General features: G+C 36.0%; 4 protein-coding genes across 6 annotated transcripts; 1 reads left to right on the top strand and 3 right to left on the bottom strand.

Moving 5' to 3' along the window:
• The first annotated feature begins 2 nt into the window (after positions 1 to 2).
• On the top strand, positions 3 to 7,164 carry LOC119994973 (transcription factor TGA1-like). 3 transcript variants are annotated; one of them, XM_038841309.1, is made up of 9 exons: positions 3 to 483; positions 1,717 to 1,885; positions 1,961 to 2,035; positions 2,444 to 2,503; positions 2,587 to 2,664; positions 2,833 to 2,896; positions 4,128 to 4,399; positions 5,530 to 5,757; positions 6,573 to 7,164. In XM_038841309.1, exons 2-9 carry the CDS (start codon positions 1,727 to 1,729, stop codon positions 6,741 to 6,743), a joined length of 1,107 nt encoding a protein of 368 aa, XP_038697237.1. In that variant the 5' UTR covers positions 3 to 483; positions 1,717 to 1,726; the 3' UTR covers positions 6,744 to 7,164. The 3 variants fall into 3 exon arrangements, with proteins under 3 accessions (XP_038697237.1, XP_038697236.1, XP_038697235.1); XM_038841308.1 differs by lacking the exon at positions 3 to 483 and adding an exon at positions 507 to 716 and having other exon boundaries at positions 5,545 to 5,757; XM_038841307.1 differs by lacking the exon at positions 3 to 483 and adding an exon at positions 509 to 716.
• An 829-nt stretch (positions 7,165 to 7,993) lies between these two features.
• Positions 7,994 to 12,918, bottom strand: LOC119986541 (alanine--glyoxylate aminotransferase 2 homolog 1, mitochondrial). Its single transcript, XM_038831134.1, has 9 exons — positions 12,601 to 12,918; positions 11,785 to 12,015; positions 11,347 to 11,517; positions 9,920 to 10,063; positions 9,658 to 9,837; positions 9,297 to 9,525; positions 8,680 to 8,793; positions 8,457 to 8,543; positions 7,994 to 8,310 (listed from the first exon to the last, which is right to left on the bottom strand). The coding sequence occupies exons 1-9, from the start codon at positions 12,850 to 12,852 to the stop codon at positions 8,258 to 8,260; spliced, it is 1,461 nt and encodes a 486-aa protein (XP_038687062.1). The 5' UTR covers positions 12,853 to 12,918; the 3' UTR covers positions 7,994 to 8,257.
• Positions 12,919 to 15,024: 2,106 nt separating this feature from the next.
• LOC119995712 lies at positions 15,025 to 16,054 on the bottom strand. The gene is made up of 3 exons (XM_038842223.1): positions 16,002 to 16,054; positions 15,468 to 15,656; positions 15,025 to 15,358 (listed from the first exon to the last, which is right to left on the bottom strand). The coding sequence occupies exons 2-3, from the start codon at positions 15,642 to 15,644 to the stop codon at positions 15,281 to 15,283; spliced, it is 255 nt and encodes an 84-aa protein (XP_038698151.1). The 5' UTR covers positions 15,645 to 15,656; positions 16,002 to 16,054; the 3' UTR covers positions 15,025 to 15,280.
• A 1,243-nt stretch (positions 16,055 to 17,297) lies between these two features.
• On the bottom strand, positions 17,298 to 21,094 carry LOC119987646 (glutathione hydrolase 1-like). Its single transcript, XM_038832564.1, has 7 exons — positions 20,923 to 21,094; positions 19,831 to 20,349; positions 19,498 to 19,733; positions 18,488 to 18,752; positions 18,176 to 18,313; positions 17,744 to 17,857; positions 17,298 to 17,433 (listed from the first exon to the last, which is right to left on the bottom strand). Exons 1-6 carry the CDS (start codon positions 20,995 to 20,997, stop codon positions 17,834 to 17,836), a joined length of 1,257 nt encoding a protein of 418 aa, XP_038688492.1. The 5' UTR covers positions 20,998 to 21,094; the 3' UTR covers positions 17,298 to 17,433; positions 17,744 to 17,833.
• Positions 21,095 to 25,558: the final 4,464 nt, after the last annotated feature.

Consider the following 25,558-nt stretch of genomic DNA (forward strand, 5'->3'; position numbering starts at 1 on the left):
CATCCATCAATGCAATTTGTATATTATTGATTCTAATGTTTCTTGCAACGAATTCCACGATAATACACCAAATCTATGCTTATACAGTACCAGATATTGATTGCAAATAAAATAAATAAATAAAAATTATATACAGTTTCAAATTGTGGTGTGGTGTCTCTTTTAAGCTGTCGTGTTCTGGTTCGATTCTTGTTCGAGATCATGGTGGGAACTGGGTTTTGGAGTAGCGTGGAGTTTCTCTGTTTTGGGTTGATTTTGGTGGAGTTTGGCTCTGGTTTTGGTGCTCTGAGGCGCGGGAAAGTTCTTGTTATGTAGCTTTGAAAGGATCGTTTTTTGGGGATTTTGTCTTTGTATCTTTTGTGGGTGTGTTGGGTGTACTGAGAGAGTTATGGAGAAAGAAGAGAACAGCGGAATCTGACCTTGGTGATTTGAAGAAGTGATCGTCTTTAAAAGAGTTCGAGCAGAGTTTTGGAAGCTCAAGAGGTGTTTGTTTAAATGACTTGAATTGTTTTGTTCTTTTACTTTATACTGGGTTCTGGGTTGTGTGTGTTTGGCCTATGGGATTGACCTTTCTTTCACGTCTTGTCTTTCTTTCATTTTTGGCTTGGTGTCACGGTAAAAGGGGGTGTTTTGCTGGATATGGTCTCTAGGTGTTTCTTTTTTTAGACTGTTTGAGTAATAGGATTCATGATGAAATAACAAGCCTTGATGAATCGGTAAAAACTTTTAGCTTCTTCACTTGACTGTTATTGGTCGTGTTATGAATAGTTATGGTTGGAGTTACTTGCTTCGGCTCGAATGTATGGAAAGGGTCACATACCCATATGCTTAGATTTCCTTGTGTTTCTGGAATAGTTATGGTTAGATTTCATTTCTTCCGGATTTGGAAGACTTTGCTGTCAACTATGAAACTAAATTTTTTTTTCTTTTTTTTTGTTGTTGTGGATGATTATTGAGTTCATTCTGAAAGGCTCTTTGAAATCTGTGGTATCAACCTTATTCTTCCTTTGTTCACCTATTTCGTGATGATTAGATATCTTAGTGAACTTATGATCCTTGAAATTTCAGTTCTTGTTCTTTCATCTGTCTTTTGTTACCAACCCTTGCTGTTATTTTCTTCTCACTATTAAGTTAAGGGAAGAAAGTTGTATTCTTGCTTGGAATTCCTCTGTCACGGTTATAGATGGTTAACTTAATGGTTCACTTAGATTGATTTTTCTTTTGATTGGTGATGAGCATCAAGAAATATTCGTTTGATGTTATAGTGTAATGGTTCAACTGTCTTGCGCTTGGTTCTGGCTATTACATCCTCAAAACGCTCATAACTTAAGGATGGTTTGATTCTCAATAGTGACTACCTGTTCCAATAATCATTTTTGTTAAGGTTTGCATTAGACATCTGATATGTAGTTGAAGTATTGCACTGAGTAGCAAATTATAACGTTTTCCAGGAATGCCATTGTGTTCAGCTGCATTTTATGTTTACTATATCTACAATCAGACGTTAACCTTCTTTTGTGAGTAGCATTAACAGTTTCCATTTTGCATTTTGTTGCGTGTTTATTAAATAGTTTCCATTCTTACCGTTGAAGTGATTCCTTCACATTCTAGAAGGCTTCTTTATTCAATTAGACCATTTTTTCATCTGATTTTTATATTTCTATCTATGTATTTATTAGCCATACCAAAAGCTTATCTTGCTGACTTTATCATCAGTTCAAGAAACATGAACTCTCCGTCCAGCCAATTTGTCACCTCAAGAGGTATGGGTATATACGAGCCTATCCATCAGATTGGCATGTGGGGTGAAAACTTCAAGAGTAATGGTAATCCAAATATACCTACTTCTATGATTCTAGCAGCAGACACGAAACTGGACAGCCAGGTACAAATTTCTGTGAGTTTATTACCCTAGGTTTGCAGTTGGCATTTCATTCTTATTTTCATGTAATGTCTATAGTCAGAGGATACTTCCCAAGGAACTCTGGGACCTCCTAACCAGTATGACCAGGAAGCAAATAAACCTAGTGATAGGGTAAGTGTGATTATGTTACATGGTATTGAAATGTAGGTTTTTCTTAGAAATTGGAAGATGTGCTATTGTGCTTCTCTTAGTTTGGGTTCCCTTTCTCCCATTTCTATTTTTCTTCTTGGTGTTGACTTTTCAGTATGGCTTACTTCTTTAGATATCCCTTTGCATGTTCTCTATCCTGCGTGTTTGAAGATTTGGAATTTTCTTTCTGTTCTCTAAATATTACTTGTCCTGTTTGTTCTGTTTCTTACAATCAACTCATAAACAATGTCTAGAAAGCATTTCTCAAATCTGATATGCGGGTGTGTGTTTGTGTTGTTTTTTTTTTTTTTTTTTTTTCCTTTTCAAGGATGTTATCTGATTATCATGAGTTGAATCTTGCGCTGCAACTTTTTGTTTACCTGTCTGCAGGTACAAAGGCGTCTTGCACAAAATCGAGAGGCAGCTCGGAAAAGCCGTTTGAGAAAAAAGGTAGGAAATTCTAGCCAGTAAAGCAGATACCATGTGTTCAATAAGTAGTATGACATGGCTAATTGCTGAGTGTTGCTTCACAGGCCTATGTCCAACAGTTAGAATCAAGTCGTGCAAAGCTCGCTCGGTTGGAGCAAGAGCTTGAGCGAGCAAGGCAACAGGCATGAAAAAGATTAGCTATTTTTCTATATTTATTCATTGCTATAGGCAAACAAACCATGATGTTCAGAGACTAGCTCTTCTTCTATATGTTCTTTTATATCACCCTAATGACCAGACAAACCATTTTCCAACTTAAATATTTTGAAATAATGACTGGTTTTCTATAGGGCTTGTATCTTGGTAGTGGAGTAGACGCTGGTCCTCTGGGGAACTCTGGAACCGTAAATGCAGGTTGGTTTCTCAAGATGTTTATCATAACATGTCTCTCATATATTGCTCTGTCTATGACAAATGCAAATCCCTCATACATTGTTTCTCATATGACATATGATATTTGAAAATGCATGCTGCGGTTATCATGTTGCGTGAACTGTTATTAAACTAATCGTTTTGTGAGGCAATTATATGTTTTGCAAAATAAGCTGCCAGGTTTGACATCATAAAACATTGAAGAAAATTCAACAATCTTTACTTACCCGGGACTCGAGTAATTTTCATTTTCTTTGTTCTCCAACATTGGGGGTTATACGTGTATTCCTCCTCCCATCACCTTGTTAGAATTTGGACGGGGGTGAGCCCACATTACATGGGCCTAACACATGTGGGTTTACTTGGCAATGGAGGAAAGCCCATCTAACTCACAAACTTAAGCCAATGAGTTTGATCTCCCCCATGCCTTATAAACCACACACTTTCTTTCTATTTTTCCAATGTGGGACTTTGTGTGGGTTCCAGCACACCTTGTTTTGCTTCAGTAGGCTGTTCTACATTCACCATAAGGAGTATAATATGCATAAGCTTTCCATGGAACACGAAACTGTTAAAGACATACAGGTAAGCTACCTGGTAAAGAGTTCCCTGAGCAGTACAATAAACATGTATTGAACTTTCCCAACAACTCATAGAATGGGAATAGTTTCCTAAGTGTTAGTGATTTGTCAGTATATGAAAAATATCTTTCTCTGATTTTAATTATTTTAATTTAATGTATTGTCGAGAAAGCAATCCTGCTCATAGTGCCAATGAAGGCAAAAAGTTTTGTGATGGCGATGGATCGCCCATTTTATCTCTATCACACTAATGGTTCACTGCTTGTTGCATACCACTCAAACCTTTATCAACCGAATTTGTCTTTATTTTATACATAGATTCCTTTCGTTTATCAATGATTTTGTGCCATTATAATTCAAAATGCCATTTCTTTCACCATGGTACCATATCAAGGCTTATACTTCATTCATGTGCACATATATCCTTGTGTTTAAGTCAAGTCTTTATATCAGTCACAAACACAAAGAATGTTGATATGCGACATCCTGAAATTTTTTAGCTGGTATAATTTTGAATTATTTTGGACGTATTTGCTTTGATCTTTGCACTTCTATATTTTCTGGTCTTGATTCTTATAGCTATAATTTTTCTATGTATTCTAATTTATCTAAGCTCTTGAAAAAATCTGCAGGAATTGCAACATTTGAGATGAAGTATGGACACTGGCTGGAAGAACAAAATAGACAGATTTGTGAATTGAGGAGTGCGTTAAGTGCTCATATAAGTGATGTTGAGATGCGGTTTCTTGTGGACAATGTGATGACCCATTATTTTGAACTTTTTCGCATGAAAGCAACAGCTGCAAAAGCTGATGTTTTTTATGTGATGTCTGGCATGTGGACGACGTCGGCAGAGCGTTTTTTCTTGTGGATTGGGGGCTTTCGTCCATCAGAGCTTCTTAAGGTGATACACAAATTATGTAAAATTTTCAAATTAGCGTGAAACTTTTTACCATGGTTATGTGTTAGAAGGTTGAACTTGGCACAGAATTCAGAAAATTTGAGTGATAATTCTCTCCTGAAGAGTCAGTTGACTCCATTTTGGAAAAAAGGGTTTGCATATAAATTTGAGCTGTTGCACAAATAAGCTTGTATACAATGTTTGGACAATTTGAGTCTTTCATCGGATGAATTAACCTAAGACCTAAACAATTTACTTCGAAATTGTCTGTGTAACTGGATTAGGTATTTTGTACAATGGAATTATATTAAGATAAAGTTCATTAATTATATGCAGAATTTTTGGACGAAAGTCATAGGATCTCAATTGTGTAAGAGAAGGGTTGACTTGTTTGGATTTTGATTGAGCTCATATTGGATCTAAGGCATTCATGAATTATTGGTGCTTTCCAGTATGCTGATGCCCTCTATGTTCAAACTTCTCTAGCCTTGTAAAAATATGTCAAGAATATGTCTTAAGTTGCTTGTGTTGTAAGTTCTTATGAGGATAATTTTCTTTGCCATCATGAAGATACTTCCTTTGCCACCACCACTCTCCCATAATGATTTTTTTTTTGGTTCGTTCTTAGTTTTGAATTCAATCAGTTTTTATTTTTTGTATGCCTCAAATATATGAATGTGTACATTCTACAGCGCTTAGATAAATTTAAAATATAACTTGTCACCTAATACTCTCTACAACTCCGTGTTTGTCTTCTTCTTGCGTGCACATAAACTACTTGGAATTTTGGATTGACAGAACATGTATGCCGTTGTTCACTCATAAAACTGCATCCGTCATGGACTGAAGTTCTGAGCTTTACTCGATTGCACGCCTAGATGTTGGTTTGTTACATTCTTGCATAACTACTTTAGCTATTTGAGATATACAAAGAATACAGATACTATGTAAGAGTGGCCCTGCCTTTGAGCTTGGCCCATGATGATCTGTTGTAATGGTGTGTGTCTTGTCCATATATGTTTGCACAAAGCGTAGGTATCACATGGTTTGTTCTTAATTATGTATGTTTATAGTTGAATAGAATTTTCATCGAAATTTATCATCAAATTTTCACTAGGTTATATGGATAACAGGTTCTTGCTCCGCAGCTTGACCCTTTGACAGAACAACAAATCATGGAAGTTTGTAACCTCAGGCAGTCATGCCAGCAAGCAGAAGATGCTCTTTCACAGGGTCTGGAGAAACTCCAGCAAACTCTTGCCCATGCTGTAGCAACGAGTCCATTACCTGAAGCAACGTACATGCCACAGATGGCTAGTGCAGTAGAGAAATTGGTGGCCCTTGTCCGCTTTGTGGAGCAGGTAACAGTGCTGTTCTGCTAGTGGTTTTACTCCCATCATTGATTTTACTACAATGATATATGATTCACTTCTCCTTTTCCTTTTCACAAAACCATCTTCTTAATCATCCATTCCCCTTTCTCACTGCAACTTGATAAAGGATGGTTCCTGGTATGCTTTCTTGGAGAAGTTGGGAAGTTGTTAACTGAATTCAAATAATTGAAAGGTCCTGTGTTTTTCTCATACCAATGTCGGATTCCTACATAAGATGGTGAACCCTGAATCCCTGAAACGTCCGTTCTTATCACCCCATCTACGTCAATTTCTACATCGGTGTCTGACTTCATGGTTTTCTCCTACTCTTTTAGTGTGAGGTATTCTATCAAAATGCTGACATAATTGAAGGATACAGGCTATTTACTGGCATCCTTTATTGCTCGACAAATCAAAGATTGCATATCGTAATCTGAATTTTCTCTGATTGATTTTCTGAAGTTTTGAATAGTTTTTCTGATCAATTATTTAACCTTAGCTCCTTAGTTAGTCCTCCCTTTCTGGGGTTTACTGGAACTGCCGGAGTGCTTCACTAGGCTCCATAACTTTTCTAATCAATTTATAATGAAGGGCTGCTATGTTTCTGGTTTTTTGATCCATGTAAGGTTCTGCCTAGTGGTCATGTCAATATCTGTGGGCAAAGGCAGGATGAATGGTTAACATTGTTTTTACCAGTTTGTTCGAACAGTGATATGATTTTCATTGTCGTTAGAGCATTGTAAATCTACTTTCTGATACTCTTACCGACATAACGTGCCACACAAACTTCTTTCACATTGCAGGCTGACTATCTTCGTCAGGAAACTCTGCAGCAAATGTCTCGGATCTTAACAACGCGTCAGGCAGCTCGGGGCCTGCTTGCCTTAGGGGAGTACTTTAAACGGCTGAGGGCTTTGAGTTCGCTTTGGGCAACTCGTCCCCATGAAGCTGCACAGTCTTTTAATGGAAACTAAACTTCCTCAGGAGATCAAAATCTCAGAAAAACAATCAAGAACGCCCGTGGGTGGCGGCCAAAGGTGCTTTTTGGTGATGCCTTTACAGACAATTTTCTGGCAGAATCCCACACAATTGAAAGAAAGTTGAAAAAAAAGTGAATGGATATCCTTTTAGAGGAAGTTTGTAGCTGAATTATCTTTGCTTTTTGAATATTACATTAGCTTGGAAGGATTTTTTTTAAGGTTCTGTTTGAGCCATTAGATGCAACCAACTTTTCCATGTAAATCTCAATAGCATGTCATGATGTATTTTAAGTATGTCTGTCTTATACATTCATTTTGATATTTAAGTCTTATGTATAGTTGTTCTCTCTCTAAGATTGCATAGAGTAGTTACCTTGAAAGACTGTCAAAATCAATCAAATTATATTTTGATGCATTTTTTTTTGTATATTAGGTAATACATTTCCTACGTTTTGGTGTATATATTGTTTAAGATATCAGAGTCTAGTGGTAGATCTTATTATCTTTTTTTTTGGATACAAGGAAAACGGAACGGGTGGGCTTGAACTCGATACTTCTATGAGATATTGCACACATGAGTGTCATCTGAATTATTCGTGGTTCTAAGATCTTACTATATTTGAAGTTTACTATATTTGAAGTTTGATTTAACGTCCCATCTAATTGGATGGGATAATTCTGTCGTTATTAGACACTGAAAGACAAGTAAATTTCAAAATTATCTTAGGTCTTGGGATTTGGTTTAGTTTATATTCCCATTTCAGCAGCTAAGAATGACATCACTTTATTTGCTTCAAAATGTGATGGGTGAAGAATTCCATCTCCAATGGAGGGTGAATCTCGCTGGGTAGTTATGTAACCAAACTCTTAATCCACATAAGGTATTTTGAAGGGTGAAGAATTCCATCTCCAATGGAGGGTGAATCTCCGCTAGATAGTTATGTAACCAAACTCTTAAACCACGTAAGTTTCATGATGGAGAAAAATTAACCTTAAAAGAAAACACAATCTAACAGAGCCATCTCACTCTATTTCAGTTTGTAAGGATTTTTTACGACACAAAACACCTAATGCGTATAAGACTCCATTGATTTTCCTTGAAATGATTTTTAGTTGAATATATGGTTTCAGCAAAGTAAGAACCACCACAACCTACAAACTACAAAAGTACACTGAAATATAAATTGCCCATCTTTACTGAATATGAAACAAGCAATGCCTAGCCGATTAAAGATAGGCTCATATATCTTGAAACTGGATAGATTTTATTTAATAAAAGAGTTTCTTCAAGAGTTTCTTAGAAAACTGACATACTAAGATAAATACCATACTTCTCACATCTTCGAGGGATCAAAGGTGCGTATGGTGCAGAAAGCACGGTACAATACACTAGTGGTAGAAACATTCCCAGGGTCTAGAGTGTTGTGTGCATCTCAAAGCAACTTTTGATATTGATGGTTCAGATGTGGATAGCTCATCTCACCGGATATTTATGTATCGGGCCTCCCCTAGCGGTTCTTTGCTGTAGCGAGGACATGGTCAATAGCATCAACAAGAAAATCTGCACAAACCAAAACAGATACAGCTTCGGTATACATCTCCACTAAACAATTTTGGACCGGAAACAACAATAATTTGAACGCAAATTATGTTGGATTCAGGGCGAGATCATAAAATTCATCTTCTGAGATGAGAGGAATAGAGTACCTGCATCTTCTTTTGTGATACACATTGGTGGTTTTATTCTGATAACATTTCCATGTAGTCCCCCTTTTCCAACTAGGACACCAACATCTTGAATAAAGAAACTACATGGTTAGAATGTATTGTAGACAAACATAAAAAAAAATTTGAAAGTGTGTTACTGATGAGAGTTGAGTGCTTCCTATTTTTATAAATTTTTTTCAATTGGAGGTGTTGTGATCGATACCTCTGAGCCTCTCAAACACCTCTGCAGCCAGTTCTGTGCCTGGTGTTTTATTCTTGAAGTCTTTTGTTAAATCCATTCCTATCATTAAGCCCCTTCCTCTTACATCTCCAATGTCTGGAATAAAATTATTAAGCATTAGAACTACAGAAAAACTACCACACTTACTGCACCAAAATGCCACCATAAGAATGGGAAGACATGCATGAATTTACGTGTTATCAAAAGATACACAGTAGGCACATAATCTATAAATTCAATAAATTTTGCACACCCTTTTCTTGCCTTATTCCAACATATCCACAAAAAGTAAAACCTATTTTCCCATGCGTGTATAAGATGTTCAGAAAAGGTAGATCTGCTAGTGGCTGAGACATCAACCTTCTCCCACTCTTCCCCAGGGAGAAAGAAAATTGAAACAGGTGCGTATCAAGTTCATGCATACATATCTCAGGATGCTGTAATAAACTCCTTAAACAGATCTAGTAACTTATTGTAAATATAAGATGCATAAATATATAAGTAATGTCGATGAAAGGGGTTTTCAATGCTATTCAAGTCACAAATAAAGGTTAAGGACAAACAATATCTAAAGAGATGCCAGGCTCAAGAAATATTACTTTCGTATCTTTCCTCCTTTAGACTTCTCAAACGTGCTAGGATGTGGGAGCCGACATCAGCACAGTGTGCTTGACGCTTCTCTTTGTCAAGAACTCTCAGCACTGCAAGTCCACCCGCAGAACACACTGGATTCCCACCAAAAGTGTTGAATTGAATTTTCTGTGCTAAAACACTTGCTATTTCTGGGGTTGTAACCACTGCCCCTAATGGTAGCCCATTACCAATGCCCTGGAAAAAGTATGTGTAATGAGTAATCAAATGATTGGTCAAAGTACTGACCCAGCTTAATCATGAGACATATAATTAGATGTTTCAGTGTTTACAGGATATGAGCAAGACAAGAAGTGCTAATATAGGAACCTTTGCCATTGTAACAATGTCAGGAATGACATCTTGCGTCTCAAAGCCCCAATAATGGCTTCCTGTGCGGCCAAATCCAGTTTGGACTTCATCAGCAATGCAGACACCACCAGCCCTTCGTACGATATCATAAACCATTTCCAGATATCCAGGTGCCAATTCAACTACTCCTCCAGCTCCCTAGCATTGACCCAATATTTGAGATGGAACAAAAGGAGGGGGAAGGGGACTTTCATCTCATCATAGACAATTCAATTCTCACCTGAATGGTTTCGGCAATAAATCCAGCGACTTTTCCTGAAGTGCCATAATTGATATGGTCCTGTACATCTTTGGCATAGCCACCAGGACTAGAGCCAAATGTTCCACGGTATGGATCTGGATTGACAACATGGTGTATATTACCCTGATACACACCACAAATCATCTTAGAAGACAACTAGAATGCTTGGCATATCTTTCCGCATTGCATTCATACATAAAAAAAATGATAACACCAAAATGGTAACATTGATCTTACCATTAAAGGAGAAAAGAATACTAAAACAATATTACAATAACATGGAAATTCAGCATGTACGTGCTTTATGCATGTACTTCTTTTAAGGTAACTAGGACAAAAAAACCTAATTCCTCAAGTTTTGGAATCTTTGGAATCAGGACTGGTTTATATGTACAAAAATCTCCGGTCAGAGCCTCAAACATATGTGAACAGCATAAATGATAAATGACAATATTAGCTTTAAAAGGAGTTCGAAAATTAAAGTTCAGGAGATATGTTTCGTACTAGATCTCCTTGGCCTGGTGGTGGAGTTCAATGCAATTCATTCCTTAGGTAAAGAGTTTAAGTCCTAATGGTAGGAATATTGACTAGGTTATCAAAAAAGAAAAAAAAGAGGAGATAGTTTTTGAAATACTTCTTTAAAAAAAGAAAATTAATTCCGTATAGAGTTGCTCATTCAGCCATCATGTTTCTTTACTAAGTGAAAGTGCATACACCAGATAACTTGAAAAATTCCATTAACATACCACCCGTGCCTTGTTTGTAGCATAAGAATGGGACTTAAAAATGACCCACTGCTTCTTATAATCCATTTGAAACATCAGAATTTTTTATTACTTATTAAGTTACTCAGATACCCAAGCGGATGAACCTTAAATCATTCGCCCCTGCCCAAAATCTATAAGGTGGAGAGAAGCAATGCAATCAGGCTGCCTCACCATTATTCTAACATTTTTCTCCTTCAATAAAAGGGAATATATTCTTTACAGAAAACCTTATGGTACTATTGAACTAATTTCATCCAATATTTACAGAACATTTTAATCTTTCAAGTATGACGCGGATAAGAACCATGGCAATAAGGTGGATCTAATGAAAAATTTATACATTAATAGATGATCAAGAAACTCAATCTAAAATGTAAGCATCTTACATTCAATACATATTCGGTTAGTTAAAACTTGGAAGCTACAAAAAATTGCATAAATTTTGTAGAGTACGAGCCAACATTAGCGTCGGTGGAAAGCATAACAGAAATAATACATACGAGGTTGCCCCTAAGAAACCCAAACTTGCACACAAATCAAAAGGTGTGTAAAATAAACAATGAAATTCCCAAGTATGTGATGCAATAAAATTATAATGATCAGGATTTGATATTCTGTAGCTAACATAAATCCACAAACCTGCGGTATTGGGTACTTCCATGTGCCAAGACCCGTCAAACCAATTGTGCCAGAAGTTCCTCCATGATACGCATTTCTCAACCCTATCATACCAAGATTACCAGTATACACTCTTGCCATTAGCATCGCTAATTCATTTGCTTCTGATCCAGAATTTACAAAATACACAACCTGCATTCCGGGAAAATAAATTTTAAAAAAGGAGCCTTGTCAATTCAAACAATGTTTCCGTAAAAAATTAACACAATTGAATAAGGATGTACGATTTTTTTTTAGAATAAGATTACGGAAGCATCTTTTATTGGTGACATGAATTAGCTCTTCAATAGTTAAAACAGTTGGAAAAAGATCTGCTGTTTAGTGATAATAAATTGCATTCTCACCTCTAACATTTGCTGAATATCCATTAAATCAAGATCACAGTAGAGAAAAACAAACCTTTAGGTTTCCAGGCATCTTGGATGCTAAAGCCTCTGCAAAATCAGCAATGGCATGGTGTAGATATACAGTTGTTGCATGCTGGAGAAGTTTGCTTTGCTCTGTAATAGCATTTAAAACATCAGGATGACAATGCCCACAGGACACGGTGACAATTCCAGCAATAGCATCAAGATAGCGCCTGCCAGTCTCATCATACAAATATTGCATCTTCCCTTCCACAATATTGAGCTGCATACAAGATTAGAAATCTCAGTTGAATTTCCCATAAAAAGTGCACAAAATATTCAATCCTAAAAAAAATAAGGGAAAAACTTAATGTACTTCAACAACACCACATCGTAGTTTCTCCACCAAAGGAAAACTATCAGGTTATAAATTTCACCCAAAACCATAATTCCCAAATTCTCATTAAATCCAACGGACAAAATGATCTCCCAGTCTTCTAACACATTTGGCTAGTGAAGTCCGCTTTCCATGAAAATTTCACAAGCAGTCTGTGTATGATTTGCAAAGAACGGAATCGAAATGAAAATCCAAGTCTCAGTAATAAAATTTTTATTCCGGATTCATCTCAGTTGAGCGAACAAACACAGAAATCATACACTGCTAAAAATATACTCAATATATTTCAAAGGGTAACATTTCAGAAACAAAGGGAAAACAGAAAATGAAAATCGACGATAGCGTAGCCTGCAAAGAAAAAAAAAACCCAGTTGATCTCAATTCAATTTGATTGAAACAGGAAATAGTATAATCCGATCCAAGAGTGAAGAAATTTCCAAACATTTACAAGTATCGAAAATGTCAACTTACGGGCTTCTTATAGTAGTGGAAGAGAGAGGGACCAAGATACTTCTGGCGTTTTTGGAGGATTTCATCCGCCAAGGGTCCATTGTATGGTTTCGGAGTGTAATCGAACGGCGGCAAGGTCAGCGGTTTCCCTTCAACACGATAGGAAGGAGCAGAGGAAGAGTCGGTAGAGAAGAAACTACAGGAGAAAAACCGCCAGAGCTTTGTTTTAGCTTCTTGCACGGTTCTCTTCAACAGAATCCCCTGCAAAGCCATCGCCGATCAACCTCACAGAAGCAAACGAGAGCGAATCAGTGAGTGAGTGAGTGACGAGCGAGCGAGCGAACCACTGGAATTTCGGGATTTTTATAAAAGCAGAAATCTAGGGCCCCACTTGCTGACAAGGAATCTACGTTTTTTAGGATTATCTATATACCTAACTATTTAGTTTGCAAACTTCAACCTCTTTTTTTATTTTTTTCCCTATTTAGTCCAGACGATCGAATTTGTCTAACCCGGATTAAATCAAGTTTTAATATAAATTATATATTCGAAATTTGGGTCCAAATACAAATTTTTTATCTGATTTAAAATAAAGTCCGAGTCCAAACACATAAATCTTTCCCGGTTTACTTGTCTAGACCCTAATCTATATTATATTATTATCCGATTTACTTTTCTAGATTTAAACCAATCAGAGTTTGGTCAATTAAGTATGTATGAAATCCAATCCAAATTAGAGTTTGGACATGTAAATATTAGTAAACATGTGCTGTTATCCGACCCATAATTGATTTTTTGTCACCCCTACATATAAATGTGTTATTTGGATATCTAATATGAGCCTAAACTCATATTGTCAAACTTGGACATCTTATATGATTCTAAACTCATACAGTCAAATCCGCACACACAAAAAATTTTCAACTGACGACAAAATAAGTTGGATCAAAATTGAACGCATGGCTACAAAAATATTGAATTATGAGTTTCTTTTGGCTCATGCAAATTTGAGATGTTGGAATTATATACAAATTTTGGAATTCAAGCATTTGGAATATGGAAGAAATAAATTGCCAATTAGGTAATTTGATATGTTCCAGCTGGAGGGTTTATGGGGAGAATATTTATAGGTCCCATTTACCATTTGTATTACAATATATTAGGCATTTAATGTTGATTATAATCCAAATATTAAATATAAATGCATGCTGATATTAAGGTAAGAGAGAATTAATTAGCAAGACCAAGTCGTTTTTTTTTCATTTAAATGATTTAAACACATGATTTTGCAATTATTGTGTAAGACAAAAAAAAAAGTTGGTAAGCCAAGCTGTCCCTATAAGTTTGATGCAGAAAAGGTGGGCTCTGAAATTAGGAAAAAAAAATAAAAAAAATTGGTACAATTTAGGGATGTTTCAATGCTTGTTTGTTCACTGTCATTTGAGGCCCACCGAAGTCCAACTACCAATTTCGTATACGAAGCAAGTGTTCTTCGTCTTTATACAAAGTCACGGAACCGAGGTCTGGAAATCTCTTGTTATGTACACAAACATATATATATAGATATGCATACTGTGTGTATATATATATGTACAATATATGTGTATTGTGTATATATAATTAGATTGGTTGTATTTGGCGTAAAAAACGTAGCCAACAAATTTACATTATTGTGCAATTCCAAAAGACATTTTATTTCCATTGTCAGTAACATCAGTAAAACACGTCTCCCAATACAAACATATCAGCAAAACACTATATGCACCCTGTTTTCAACTAAGTACACTCCACTCTAGTTTTTAAAGGGCTAAGGGGGTGTAATTAATTAAAAAATACACTCAAGTGGGGTGTACTTAGTTGAAAATAAGGTGCATATCGTGCTCATCAAAACTAAAATGTGTTAGGCGGTAGAAGAGTTTGTATTTAGGTCATATTGGATGTTCAAAATACAAGCTTCCATCGTGTTGTTTTTCATTTGACAAAAAACACAAACTGCACATGAAAGATCATGCAAAGACCAGTATAAATAAAATACTCAAGCAGTTTGCTACTAAGGAAATTTACGCCTTCAAGCTTTTAAATCTGGATTCAAGTCTCCAATGGTTACATGATGCTTCAGTGAGCAACACAAATAAAGTTGATGATAAAGTTTCTGCTATTGAGTTTGATTGTACCCGACTCCCATAGAACACGAGAGGAAGACGACGTGGCGCATACAAGTTAAAATATTGTATCTATTGGGTAAGTCACAACCGATGGGTTAATAAGCCAAGCCCACCCCTTATTAAACAATATCTTTTCTTAGCCTTGGGAGTTCGGTTTTGACCTCATAGTAGTTGGGCTAAGAAGGAACCGATGTATTCACGGGAATCGGATAGGTACCGGGGTGTGAATTTCTGTTATGGCTTTCAGACAACATCAATGCTTAGGGGAAGTAATGGCTACTCTGCACTAACCATAGATTGTAGATTTGCCAATATATACACACATTCACACAGAAAATCATCAGCATGGCAACAACTGATCCAGAATCGAACTCAAATCTGATTAATGAACCAAGAAATCTCGATGTGAAAAATGTCAAATGTTATATTCTGATCATAACATACTACTTCTGGATTTACATGCAAGAGAGAAAAAGAAATATGTTTCTAGTTTGGGCATCAAACTATCAGACAAGAAGTACTGAAGATACTCTACCCTAGAAGTCTGCAATGACTGTCCAACGATGCAGAGAACTCTCAATCTCTTCAGCACTAACCTTTGACGTCCCAAACATCTGGAGGAAAAAAGAACAGAGTTATCATTCTGCATTCATCAGTAAAAAATAAATCACAAGAAACCTTCAGTTTGTCTATAGGAAAATTAGCTGAAAGTCAGAATCAAACCTTCTGGATGCTCTGCTTAAAGCAAGACTTGCGTTCATCCATAGAAGCATGGATGAACTCCTCACAGTGATCCTTCACATCCTTCAGAAAAGTGACGTTGTCCCTCTTCTTTATAGCCGGGTTTTGGGAAGCAACAATTGCTTGCATCTCAATTTGATCAGCCTTTTGTGCTTCCATCTTCGATATTTCCTGGTACAAAATTGTTTTGACAGTGTGTAATGCTTTTTGAGCAAATGGATTAGGTCGGAACCGTAAAGCTGAATCAATAAACATAGAGCAGCATAACAGAGCAGGCTAGTGACTGTTCAAGAACAACTCCTTCAACGGTCTTCCAGGTGTTCGATCATATGTCACAATAGATCTTCAATCAAATAAACAGTTCTAACAACAAATTTCAACAAAATAAAGCATATCTTATTCAAGAATCTGTGTAATTCTCACACAATTTGCTTTGAGATCCTACATAATAAATCAAATTAATCTAAGCAACGTTGAAGGACTTCAAGAAATCAAGCAAAAAAAATTACTTGATACCTTAACAGAAGGAGCCAGGTTGGGTTGTATGAGCAGAACGGTGGTGATATGGTTGTTATGGAAGACAATATATATATATATATATATATAAGATTGTAATGAGTGTGTGTCTTGGAGGACAAGTTATCATCTTAAGGCTTGATAACTTGTCCCCCAAGACAACGCTGCAATTTCTGTTTCTTGGGCTGCAGGTAAGGGTTTGGGGTTGATGGAGCTCGACAATCGGCCCATACCGTCATTAATTAATATTGGGGTTAATATAAATGTTATATATACGCAAGCATGAAAATCGTGTTTATAGAGGAAACCTCAGATCTGAGTCCTTGAATCTTGTTTTGATTTAGATGTAATTCTTTTGAATTTGGTTTCATTTGAAGAGAATTTAGGTGCAAGAGTAAGAGATAAGAAAAGTGAAAAACTTGTATTTTTATTAAATTTTCTATTGGGACGGTTGAGATGCATTGGATGGTTCTCCATTATTTTTTTGGTCATGTGGAACCCACCTAACTATCAACCGGACAACTGCGAGAAAATAATGCAGGTTAACATTTGCACACATTGGGCTGAGTAAGTGTCCAGACCTCCTACTTTCACTAAGAGTTAGTGAAGTCAATTTTACCATCTCAACCAATGATCCGTTGTTGATACCATCCCCTCCAACTTGTCTCCTCACATAAATGATGGATTCCACATGAATTCTCCATGCCCAACAAATAGGATAAACAGAACCATCCACGCGCCCCTAAAAAGCCTCCATTGCAATTGCTCGAAGAGCAACTGCAATAGTGTTAGTTTAAGGGGGCATGGATAGGGAAAAAACAATGAATTTTGATGGGCCGTGAAAGAAAATGATGCTACAACAATGACATTATACTAGCTTCTTTTTCTTAGGCCAAGCATGGGGGCAAGGACTTTGGTTGGCCCCCATGTTGGCTTGCTTGTCGGGTATTACATCAAACACACTCACATCTACATTAAAATCAATATTGGGTACATGAAAGTATAAAACCTTCTCTTTTTTTTTCCATCAACGAACCTGGTAATCTAAATCAATCAAGAAACTTAGATCATAAGAAAGTTGATTAAGCCACGAAAAATTAATACTCTGAAATAAACTTTTGAACCAAACCTAGTTCAATTCACTTGTTCCTGAAAAAAGAAAAGAATGCCAACAATTTCCAAACTGATTTCAATAACCAGCAGGAAACCCTCCCTTTCTTGGATCACTCACTCCCACAAGCTTTCCAGGACGGCCATTTTCTTTCGATCCCTTTAGGTCTTGAACGACGACAAACTGGCAAATGGTTCCACCAGCAAGGCTTTGCAGCACATGACCCTTCTTTCGGAGGGACTCCCTAATGTCAGCAGGAAGTTCAAAGTGATCTCCTGTTACCACTGTCCAATTCTCATAAGATGCGACATTGGGTATCAGCTGCATTTATAAAACTGCCTCCAATTAGAATTACTCATCAGGATATGCTTGGAGATGATTAGCAAAATTAAAGTGTCGTTGACAAGTAAAATGAGACGTCAACCTCGTTAACAAATCATGAAGAGAGGAAAATGCTCAAAAAATGGGAAAAAAGGCCAATGAACTCCTAGCCTTAAGCAATAAAGGGTTGTCTAACAATGATCACAACCCAAGTTGGACGAATAGGCACCATCAACATGGTAACCAAATTCCTCAAAACGTTTAACATGAAGAAGAAGCTTTTGAAGAAACTGAACGGTGCATTTAGGACCTTGGTGGTATGCCCTTGGTTAGAAGTGAAATGAAGCTCTCATTCACCCCTAGGGTAAGGCCCAGCTTGGGAACTTAGATTTTAAGCTGATCAATCAAATCTGACATGGTAACACTGCAAGCAAAAATTTCCCCTTGGGGGGTGGGGAGCGTTAAAGGGGATGAGCAGTTCCCATATATTAGCATTAGCACTCATAGCCTTGTCAAATTTAGTGTGACCAAAATTCCGTACCATTGTATCTGACGAAAATAAGAAGGTAACTGGTATGACAAAGAAATAAAGAAAATAGAAAAAGGTAAATAACTCCTGTGCACAAGGCTCGCATAATATGTGAAGTTGGGGACATGCAAACTGTACGTAGATCTTACTCCCACATAATATGTGGGAAGGAATATTGAGTAAAAATAATATAGCTAGTAATTTAATTAAAACCTGGTGATACACCCTTGGAGCCATTACAGACGAAAGCGGATCCATTCCTCTAGCAAAATAATTCAAGAAAACCTCCAACGTTCCTGCAATAATCATGGCACCACCACTCGCGCCAACCACAGCCTTTAATTGCTCATCCTGAATTAAAGGATATAGAACATATTATCATGATAAACAGGAAAAATATAGGCACCCTTTTGTGATTTTTCCTTTCTCGTTCATTTTTTCACCATAGGCATATGCCTATTAGAGATCACCAAGTTCAGAACAAGTAGCACTACTCATACCTAAGCAAAAATATTCTCAACATACCTTCAACACAATGGTAGGTGTCATTGACGATAGAGGCCTTTTCTTTGGATGGATGAAATTGGCAGGGGCTGGTGGCGGAAGATTTGCTGAACCACTTTTAGGGATGGAGAAATCATCCATTTCATTGTTCAAGACTATTCCTGTACCAGGAGACATCATTTTTGCACCGAAGTAAGAATTCACAGTACAAGTCATCGAGACAGCATTTCGTCCTTTATCTACAATGGATACATGACTGGTGCCGTGATCATTGATCTGGTTCCACCTGTTAAGAAGCAATAGTCAAGTGAACCTGAAACCTTAATTAACATAAATTCAAGAGCATATTTGATTGCCAATAGACAGACATGGGGTAAAGACCGTTGGGCTTAAATCTTAATCAATTAACGCTGGCTCAATATTCCCAACCACCAAAAAACAAATTATTCGATTTATTTACAAATTTTATCAAGCCAAAAATCTTGCTAAAGGGGTGTCTCAAATGCTAAAAAGGATAAAGTGAAGGCGTTGTTCAATGTTGAGCCTTGCAACTTAACATCATGCCTTTGCTCCTGATACAAGATCCACATACTAGTTTTGCAACTCAAAACACACAAGCCTACAGAATTCCTTCAATATCTTACATAAAGAGCATAAGAGATATTAGGGAAAAAAGAAGAAGCACATGACTCAAACTAAAAGAGCATCATCATCAAAGTATATTTGTTGAGGTAAATAAAGTTTACTGATTTTGCTACATTAGAAACATTACCAAAGCTCCATAAATCCATGCCAAAGGACTTCACCGATCTTATGATTTACAAGTTCGTTGGTATACGGCTCAATATATTTTCTATACAAATCAAACTTCTACATCATGTAAGCAATTGTGCATAAAAAGATAACTAAAATACATAATATAAGAACATAGCATATATCTTATCTTGGCAATCCAAATAGAAGTTCTATTAATGTGTGCCTATAATTTCAGTTTCCATATGGTGCATGCCTCAATCAAGTAAGTTGATTACCTTCCACCATAATGACTGACATTGAAAGTTCTATTGTCATCTATGGTAGCCTTCAACTTCTCTGCAAACTTAGGAGAAATCATATCAGACAAAACTTCGGTGATATTCACGAAATCAGGGTCTCCAAGATTCATTCTGACAGCAAATGCATGTTTTAAAGCTTCGATTTCTCGGTGGTACCCAAGGGAGCCAGAAACACCTGATGGGACTCCATACTGAGCAAGAATGTTTAGCACCTGTGCCAGTAAAACAATAAGCTCACTTGAATAAATATATACTCATTTTTCCTTCTCTTTGAATCAAGAAACAGGACAAGCACAAAGATGCACATACCAGTAGCATTGTAGCAGCCCCAGAAGAAGGAGGGGGCATCCCAATAATTTTGACACCTAAAACATTAGCAACAATAGCTTTCCTTATTTTAAGTTGATAGTTCTGCAGGTCCTCCATAGTCAGTATCCCTCCAGCTTTCTTAATGTCTCTTACCAAATTGAGTCCAATCGATCCATTATAGAAAGGGTCCAAGCCATGTTTGGCAATTTGTTGGAGAGTCCTTGCGAGTTTCTTGTTGTAGCAGATATCTCCTGCCTTCAAAAGTGTCCCATGTGATGCAAATATTTCACGAAGACCATTATTTGCCAAGATGCCAGCTTCTGTTTGAACCATCTGCATATGGAGGTATGGTGAAATCTTGAATCCTTTATGTGCAAGATGCATAGCTGGCCTTACAAGCCGTTCCCATGGAAGCCGTCCATGCTGCTTCCAAGCTTCACGAAGGCCTGCAAGTTCCCCAGGAACTGCCACTGAGAGGGGACCACTGGCTTTTATAGTAGCATTGCCAGCATACATATTCTGAGAAGAGAGAAGAGAGAATGGGGGAGAGGAATGCGAAAATATATTAATAGAAGGTGTATGCTTAACAATCCAACAACTAACGCCTTCTTTAAGAACCAAAGAAAAAATAAATGACATGATGTGTGACAACCAACAAATGGTCCCAATTTCGTTTTATTACACACTGAAGTTGATTTCATCTTATTCAAGAAGAAAAATTGATTACAAAAACTTATGTGATTTCAAAATTTAGTCATGTAAGATCTAGTTGTAACAAACTAGAAACCCATGATTTATATGCTCAGGCTTAAGGGGAGAGTATTAAAAAAACAATATGTCATATGCGAAGGTATATATTCTTTTTCCCTTTAATTAGATTGATTAAAAGCACAGAGTAACATATCAAATTATAAACTATGTTTTCTCTCAACATTCCTATAGGCTCTCTCTCTTTCAGCACCCATTCCTCCATTTCGCACGCCAGCATTCTTATCTTATATTAATTTTTGATTACCATACTTGTTCTAAGTGAGGAACTAGCACAACATCAAAAAAACAAAAGGAAAACAAAAGGGAAGCAATTTAGAGTACCTTCGAAGCTCGCATTGGGGCACTTTCTCTCATGTCAAAGGCTTGTGCCTCTCCAGTGGCTAGCCTAATTAGCATAAAAGCTCCTCCCCCAATGCCACTTGATGCTGGGCCCACAACTCCCAAGCAAAGAGCGGCGGCTACTGCTGCATCAACGGCATGACCTCCTTCACGAAGCACATTCATCCCAATTCTAGAACATCGACCATCATCAGTGGCAACAACACCATGATGTGCAACAATTTCCTCATGTCTGTGTTTATAATGACCACTCAAAGTGTTGAGGCTAAAAGTACGAGGCAAGAGCAAAAAGATGATAATTGCAATGGTTTGACAAAAGAATAGCTGAGCTGCAACCAACAAATTCCATAGCGTGGATGTCAAAGCAAAGAAGATTAAGATCAAAAATATGTGATTTTGATTGAGGAAAAGAGGCATCAGCCTCAGTATTTTAAAAGCATATGAGTAGAAGGAATCTCCATAAACTCGAAGGTAAAAATGACAGTAAAAGAAAGGATAAATGGATCTGATGAACTGCACATATAATGAAGACAAAATCTATTGAAAAAGGAAATTCTACAGGATGGCAACAAGCAAAGATACATCAATAATCAATAAGCAAGTACATTGCATACAATCATAGGCTAACTTAATCTGAATTACAACTCTCTACCATGTGACAAACATATAGCATAGAGTAAATATGGAGTAATGACACTAAAGCAGGATTTTGACCAGCCATATCTGCAAGTGTAAGACTATTCTGGTTAAATACCCAATTGACTTTCAAGAGAGGCCTAGAAGTATATCTTAAAGAGGAGATAAGCTTCAGATAAATAGCCCTGCTCATACAGGGCTGTTGAGTCTTTGGAAGCAGCAATTTGAGGGGGAACAAGGGGAGATTGCCGAAGGTAACATATCAGAACGAGAAATCTTCGCTAAGGAACAAGACTAAGCAACGCGGCAGTAAATTACGGTGGAGGGAACAAGGCCAAGAAACAGTAAATTACTGTTATATGGCCTTTAGAGCATGACATGGACTTCTGACCAAATTTTATGGCTTTGGAACTTACAAATTTATCTGGAAAGACTGGGATGAGTGTTACATTTTGTTTGCTTTAAAGTTGCAGAAAAAAACCCTATAAGCTATTGGAATGGTGGGTGGGCTTGGCCTTTGTCCACTGCAGGATTGATTCGTAGTTTACTGTTTATATACTCAGCTTCTGATCAATGAGTAACTTACATTCTTTCTCTTCTTTTTCCATCACCCACTACTATAAATTAGCAAATGATTTATATGCTTAACTCAGCTCTACACCTTTCAAAAACTTGTTAAACAATCCAAGCATATAATTAGCGCATATCTCAAAATATGGAAACCGAGTCCATACAGTATTCAAGCTCATGCAATCTGACCCAATTCACATTCTCTATAAACTACACTGAAATCGAAAACCATTTCATTGTAAAACAGAAAGGAGAATTTAAGAATCACTCACTCGTCATGAGCTCCAGAAAATTTCGATTATCTTCTTCTTATTCTCCTCCTCCTCCGTTCACAAGCTCGAGTCACACGGAACCTGCTGCTGCTGCCATAGAAAGTGCAATGGAAAACACGATGAAGGAACAGCTGAAGAGAATCCATTGGCCGTCAAACTCAACTGATAGGGAAGGGAGGAAGAAATATTGCTTTACTTGCGAATTTCTATCTCTTTCATTTTCCCATTTCGAGAAATGAACGTTCGAATGAGAGACGAACTAATTTTTTACGCAATTACAATGATAAAATTTGATTGGACCCACAAAAATATATTGGATTTTGTGTTTTATTGTTGTAATTATATTGAGAGACGTGTTTTATTGATGTGATTATATTGAGATTTTGTGTTTTGATGTAGTTTTATTGAGGACAACATAGGATATAAATGTTGTTGGTCACCATGTCTGGTGATAATGGATAATGTGTAGGAATTTGTGTTTTGTTTATATGATTGTATTGAGAGATGCATTTTGTTAATATAAGTGTATTGAGATACGTGATTTGTTTGACTTGTTGTATAATAGAAGTAAGATTTTTATTGACCTAACAAAAATGTCCTATTGCATTAGTATTTACTATTGACAGACCAAAAAAATAAATATTTAACTTTGTTGGTGACCTTTAGAGCATCCACGGTGGTGGTAATATAATATAGCACTTCAAAATCATTATTTCTCTTCTCCTCTCTCTTATGTGGTACAATTTAATTGGATGAGTGAGTCCCACAATAAATACTATTCATCAAAACTCCATAAATTCCAAGACTCTATATTCATTTTCTCTATTTTCTCTCTATTCCTTTTAATCTTCTCTCTTCCTTTTCATCACTTCTCTCTTCCTTTTCATAATCTTCTCTCTTCCTTTTCATCACCTTTATCTTCATTTTCATCACCTCTCTCTTCCTTTTCATAATCTCTCTCTTCACTATTCATCAACTATATATATACTCCAACTCTCAAATATCATTTTTACACAACTAAATTTCCAAGTGTCATTTTTCACTCATTGTGTGCATGTAGCGTTATACTTGTCAAAAAAGTAACATTTCAAGTACTTGAAATACACTCCATTATATCCATTGTGATGATATAGCACTATATTTATCCAAAAAATATGGTTAACAATGTTAAATATAACACCATTGTGGATGCTCTTAGGCTTTAGTTATAAAAATATGTAAATATAATATTCATAAAAAATATTTACATTAGCAATACAAGTATTTATCTCCATTATACAAATGAAAAAAATAAGCACTAGAAATATTATATATAATAGTTTTAAAATATTGTATATATTAAATTTATCATATATATTGTCTAAGATGCTTCGACGGTTTGGTTCAATCCTTTCTGATAGCATTTATGATATTGAAACTGCTATAACGAATTATTCCACATTTCAATAGATTTAACCATTTTGGGACATGTTCAATAATCAATACTAAAAAAACTTATTACATATTTAAAAAGTTATTTTTTTTTTGATAATTACTACATATTTAAACAATTTAAATTGTTACATTGTTAAAAATAAGACTAATCCTTAGTTTCCATCAATATGTACCAGTTTAGTTTTAGTTTTCAAACATATATGAAAGAAAAATAAGACTAATCCTTAGTTTCATGACTGAAGACATGGAGAATCACCATTAATAGGAAGCAAAGTCCTTGCAATATAATGGGGAGAGAAAATAATTATGAAACAAAAACTTAAAACAAAAATTAATAAAGCATTAATCCAATATAAATGAACTCAAATCAATAGTAACAGAAGAAATACCTTTTGCTTCTTTTTTTTTCTTTCTCTGCTCCCTCTTATTGTCTCTTGCTGCTAATTTATGGTGAAACTAATGTTTAGCAACCTATTATATATAAGATATATTGTATGAGAGTACTAGTTGCCATAACAATTAAGACAAACGAAGTCTTTGATTTTTAATTTTTTTTTTGTCTTGGTGAACAAGACAAAGAAAGTCTTTTAATATATTCTAAGTTAGCACATTAGAATTCATCAAAACATTGTGTTAATTAAGGAATCTTTAACAAAACTCCCATGACATGCATATGAAAGCTACCCATATATTTTCACCCAAAAAAAAATATTGATAACGTGTGACCTAATGACACTTTTTTTTTTTAAACAGGGTTTGGGGAGGGGATAGGATTCGAACCCACGACTTAATGGGTGAGTGATCCCTTACTTAAGGACACTTATTAAGGATTCAACACAGCATATCACACTATGCTAGGTGTGATTAACACTCTCTCACATAATTTTTTAAACTCAAAATACATATCTTTTTTCATATTTCAATGTACATTTTTCATACTTATCTAGTGTCCTTAGAGCACACATTATCATTTTCCAAAAAAAAATGTTATCAAAAAAATTTATTTCTCTAAAAATCAAAACCTCTCAACTTCAACAATAGTAGGGGAGGAGGAGAGATCCAACTCTCCTCCTCTTCCCATGTTCTTCATCCTCCTCATCCCATGGGATAAATCTACTCATTCTTTATCTAGATTTGTTTTTCTGTTTTTCTTGTTTTTTTAGTCCTCTTGGTTGTACTATATCTTTATGGTGACACGAGTGCCTACGTACGAGGTTCAATTACCTAATTTATTATTGTAACTTAATACAACCAAGTCTATAACCTTTTTTTAAAAACTAAAATGTATTGATAACGAGTGCCCTAAGGGCACTTGTTAAGGATTGACTACAATATATCACAGTCTATGATATGTGATGAACACTCTCTCACCTAATATTTTAAACTTAAAATACATATCTTCTTCAGATTTTAATGAACATTTTTCATCCTTATCTAATGTCGTAAGGGCAATCATTATCATTTTCTTAAAATAAAATCATATGTATTCATCACGTGCCTTCTTTCTTTTTATTTTTTTAAGCAGATAATGCTTGAGATCTCCCAAAAGGTGACTCTAAAATACCCTCATTTAATGTGGGGCATTAGATGTGAAGTGGACCTTATATATGTGTTTTTAATCAATTACTATTTTAATGTGTCATAGATTTAAGAGTCATATTTGAGAAGTCTCTAGCATTGTCGTTCGTAAGCTGTTACGTCACTTT

The sequence above is a fragment of the Tripterygium wilfordii genome, chromosome 3 (assembly GCF_013401445.1).
Source record: "Tripterygium wilfordii isolate XIE 37 chromosome 3, ASM1340144v1, whole genome shotgun sequence".
NCBI lineage: Eukaryota > Viridiplantae > Streptophyta > Magnoliopsida > Celastrales > Celastraceae > Tripterygium > Tripterygium wilfordii.

Excerpts from the sequence above, each read along its gene's own strand:
- LOC119994973 (XM_038841307.1), top strand. Across the intron at positions 2,897-4,127 it reads CTCTGGAACCGTAAATGCAG|GAATTGCAACATTTGAGATG; the intron begins GTTGGTTTCTCA and ends AAAAATCTGCAG. Across the intron at positions 4,400-5,529 it reads GTCCATCAGAGCTTCTTAAG|GTTCTTGCTCCGCAGCTTGA; the intron begins GTGATACACAAA and ends TATGGATAACAG.
- LOC119986541 (XM_038831134.1), bottom strand. The coding sequence starts at position 12,852 with ATGGCTTTGCAGGGGATTCTGTTGAAGAGAACCGTGCAAGAAGCTAAA. Across the intron at positions 12,016-12,600 it reads TCCACTACTATAAGAAGCCC|CTCAATATTGTGGAAGGGAA; the intron begins GTAAGTTGACAT and ends TCTTGTATGCAG. Across the intron at positions 8,311-8,456 it reads TATCACAAAAGAAGATGCAG|ATTTTCTTGTTGATGCTATT; the intron begins GTACTCTATTCC and ends TGGTTTGTGCAG.
- LOC119995712 (XM_038842223.1), bottom strand. The coding sequence starts at position 15,644 with ATGGAAGCACAAAAGGCTGATCAAATTGAGATGCAAGCAATTGTTGCT. Across the intron at positions 15,359-15,467 it reads TTAAGCAGAGCATCCAGAAG|ATGTTTGGGACGTCAAAGGT; the intron begins GTTTGATTCTGA and ends TTTTTCCTCCAG.
- LOC119987646 (XM_038832564.1), bottom strand. The coding sequence starts at position 20,997 with ATGCTAATTAGGCTAGCCACTGGAGAGGCACAAGCCTTTGACATGAGA. Across the intron at positions 20,350-20,922 it reads CCCCAATGCGAGCTTCGAAG|AATATGTATGCTGGCAATGC; the intron begins GTACTCTAAATT and ends CTCTCTTCTCAG. Across the intron at positions 18,314-18,487 it reads CACCTACCATTGTGTTGAAG|GATGAGCAATTAAAGGCTGT; the intron begins GTATGTTGAGAA and ends CCTTTAATTCAG.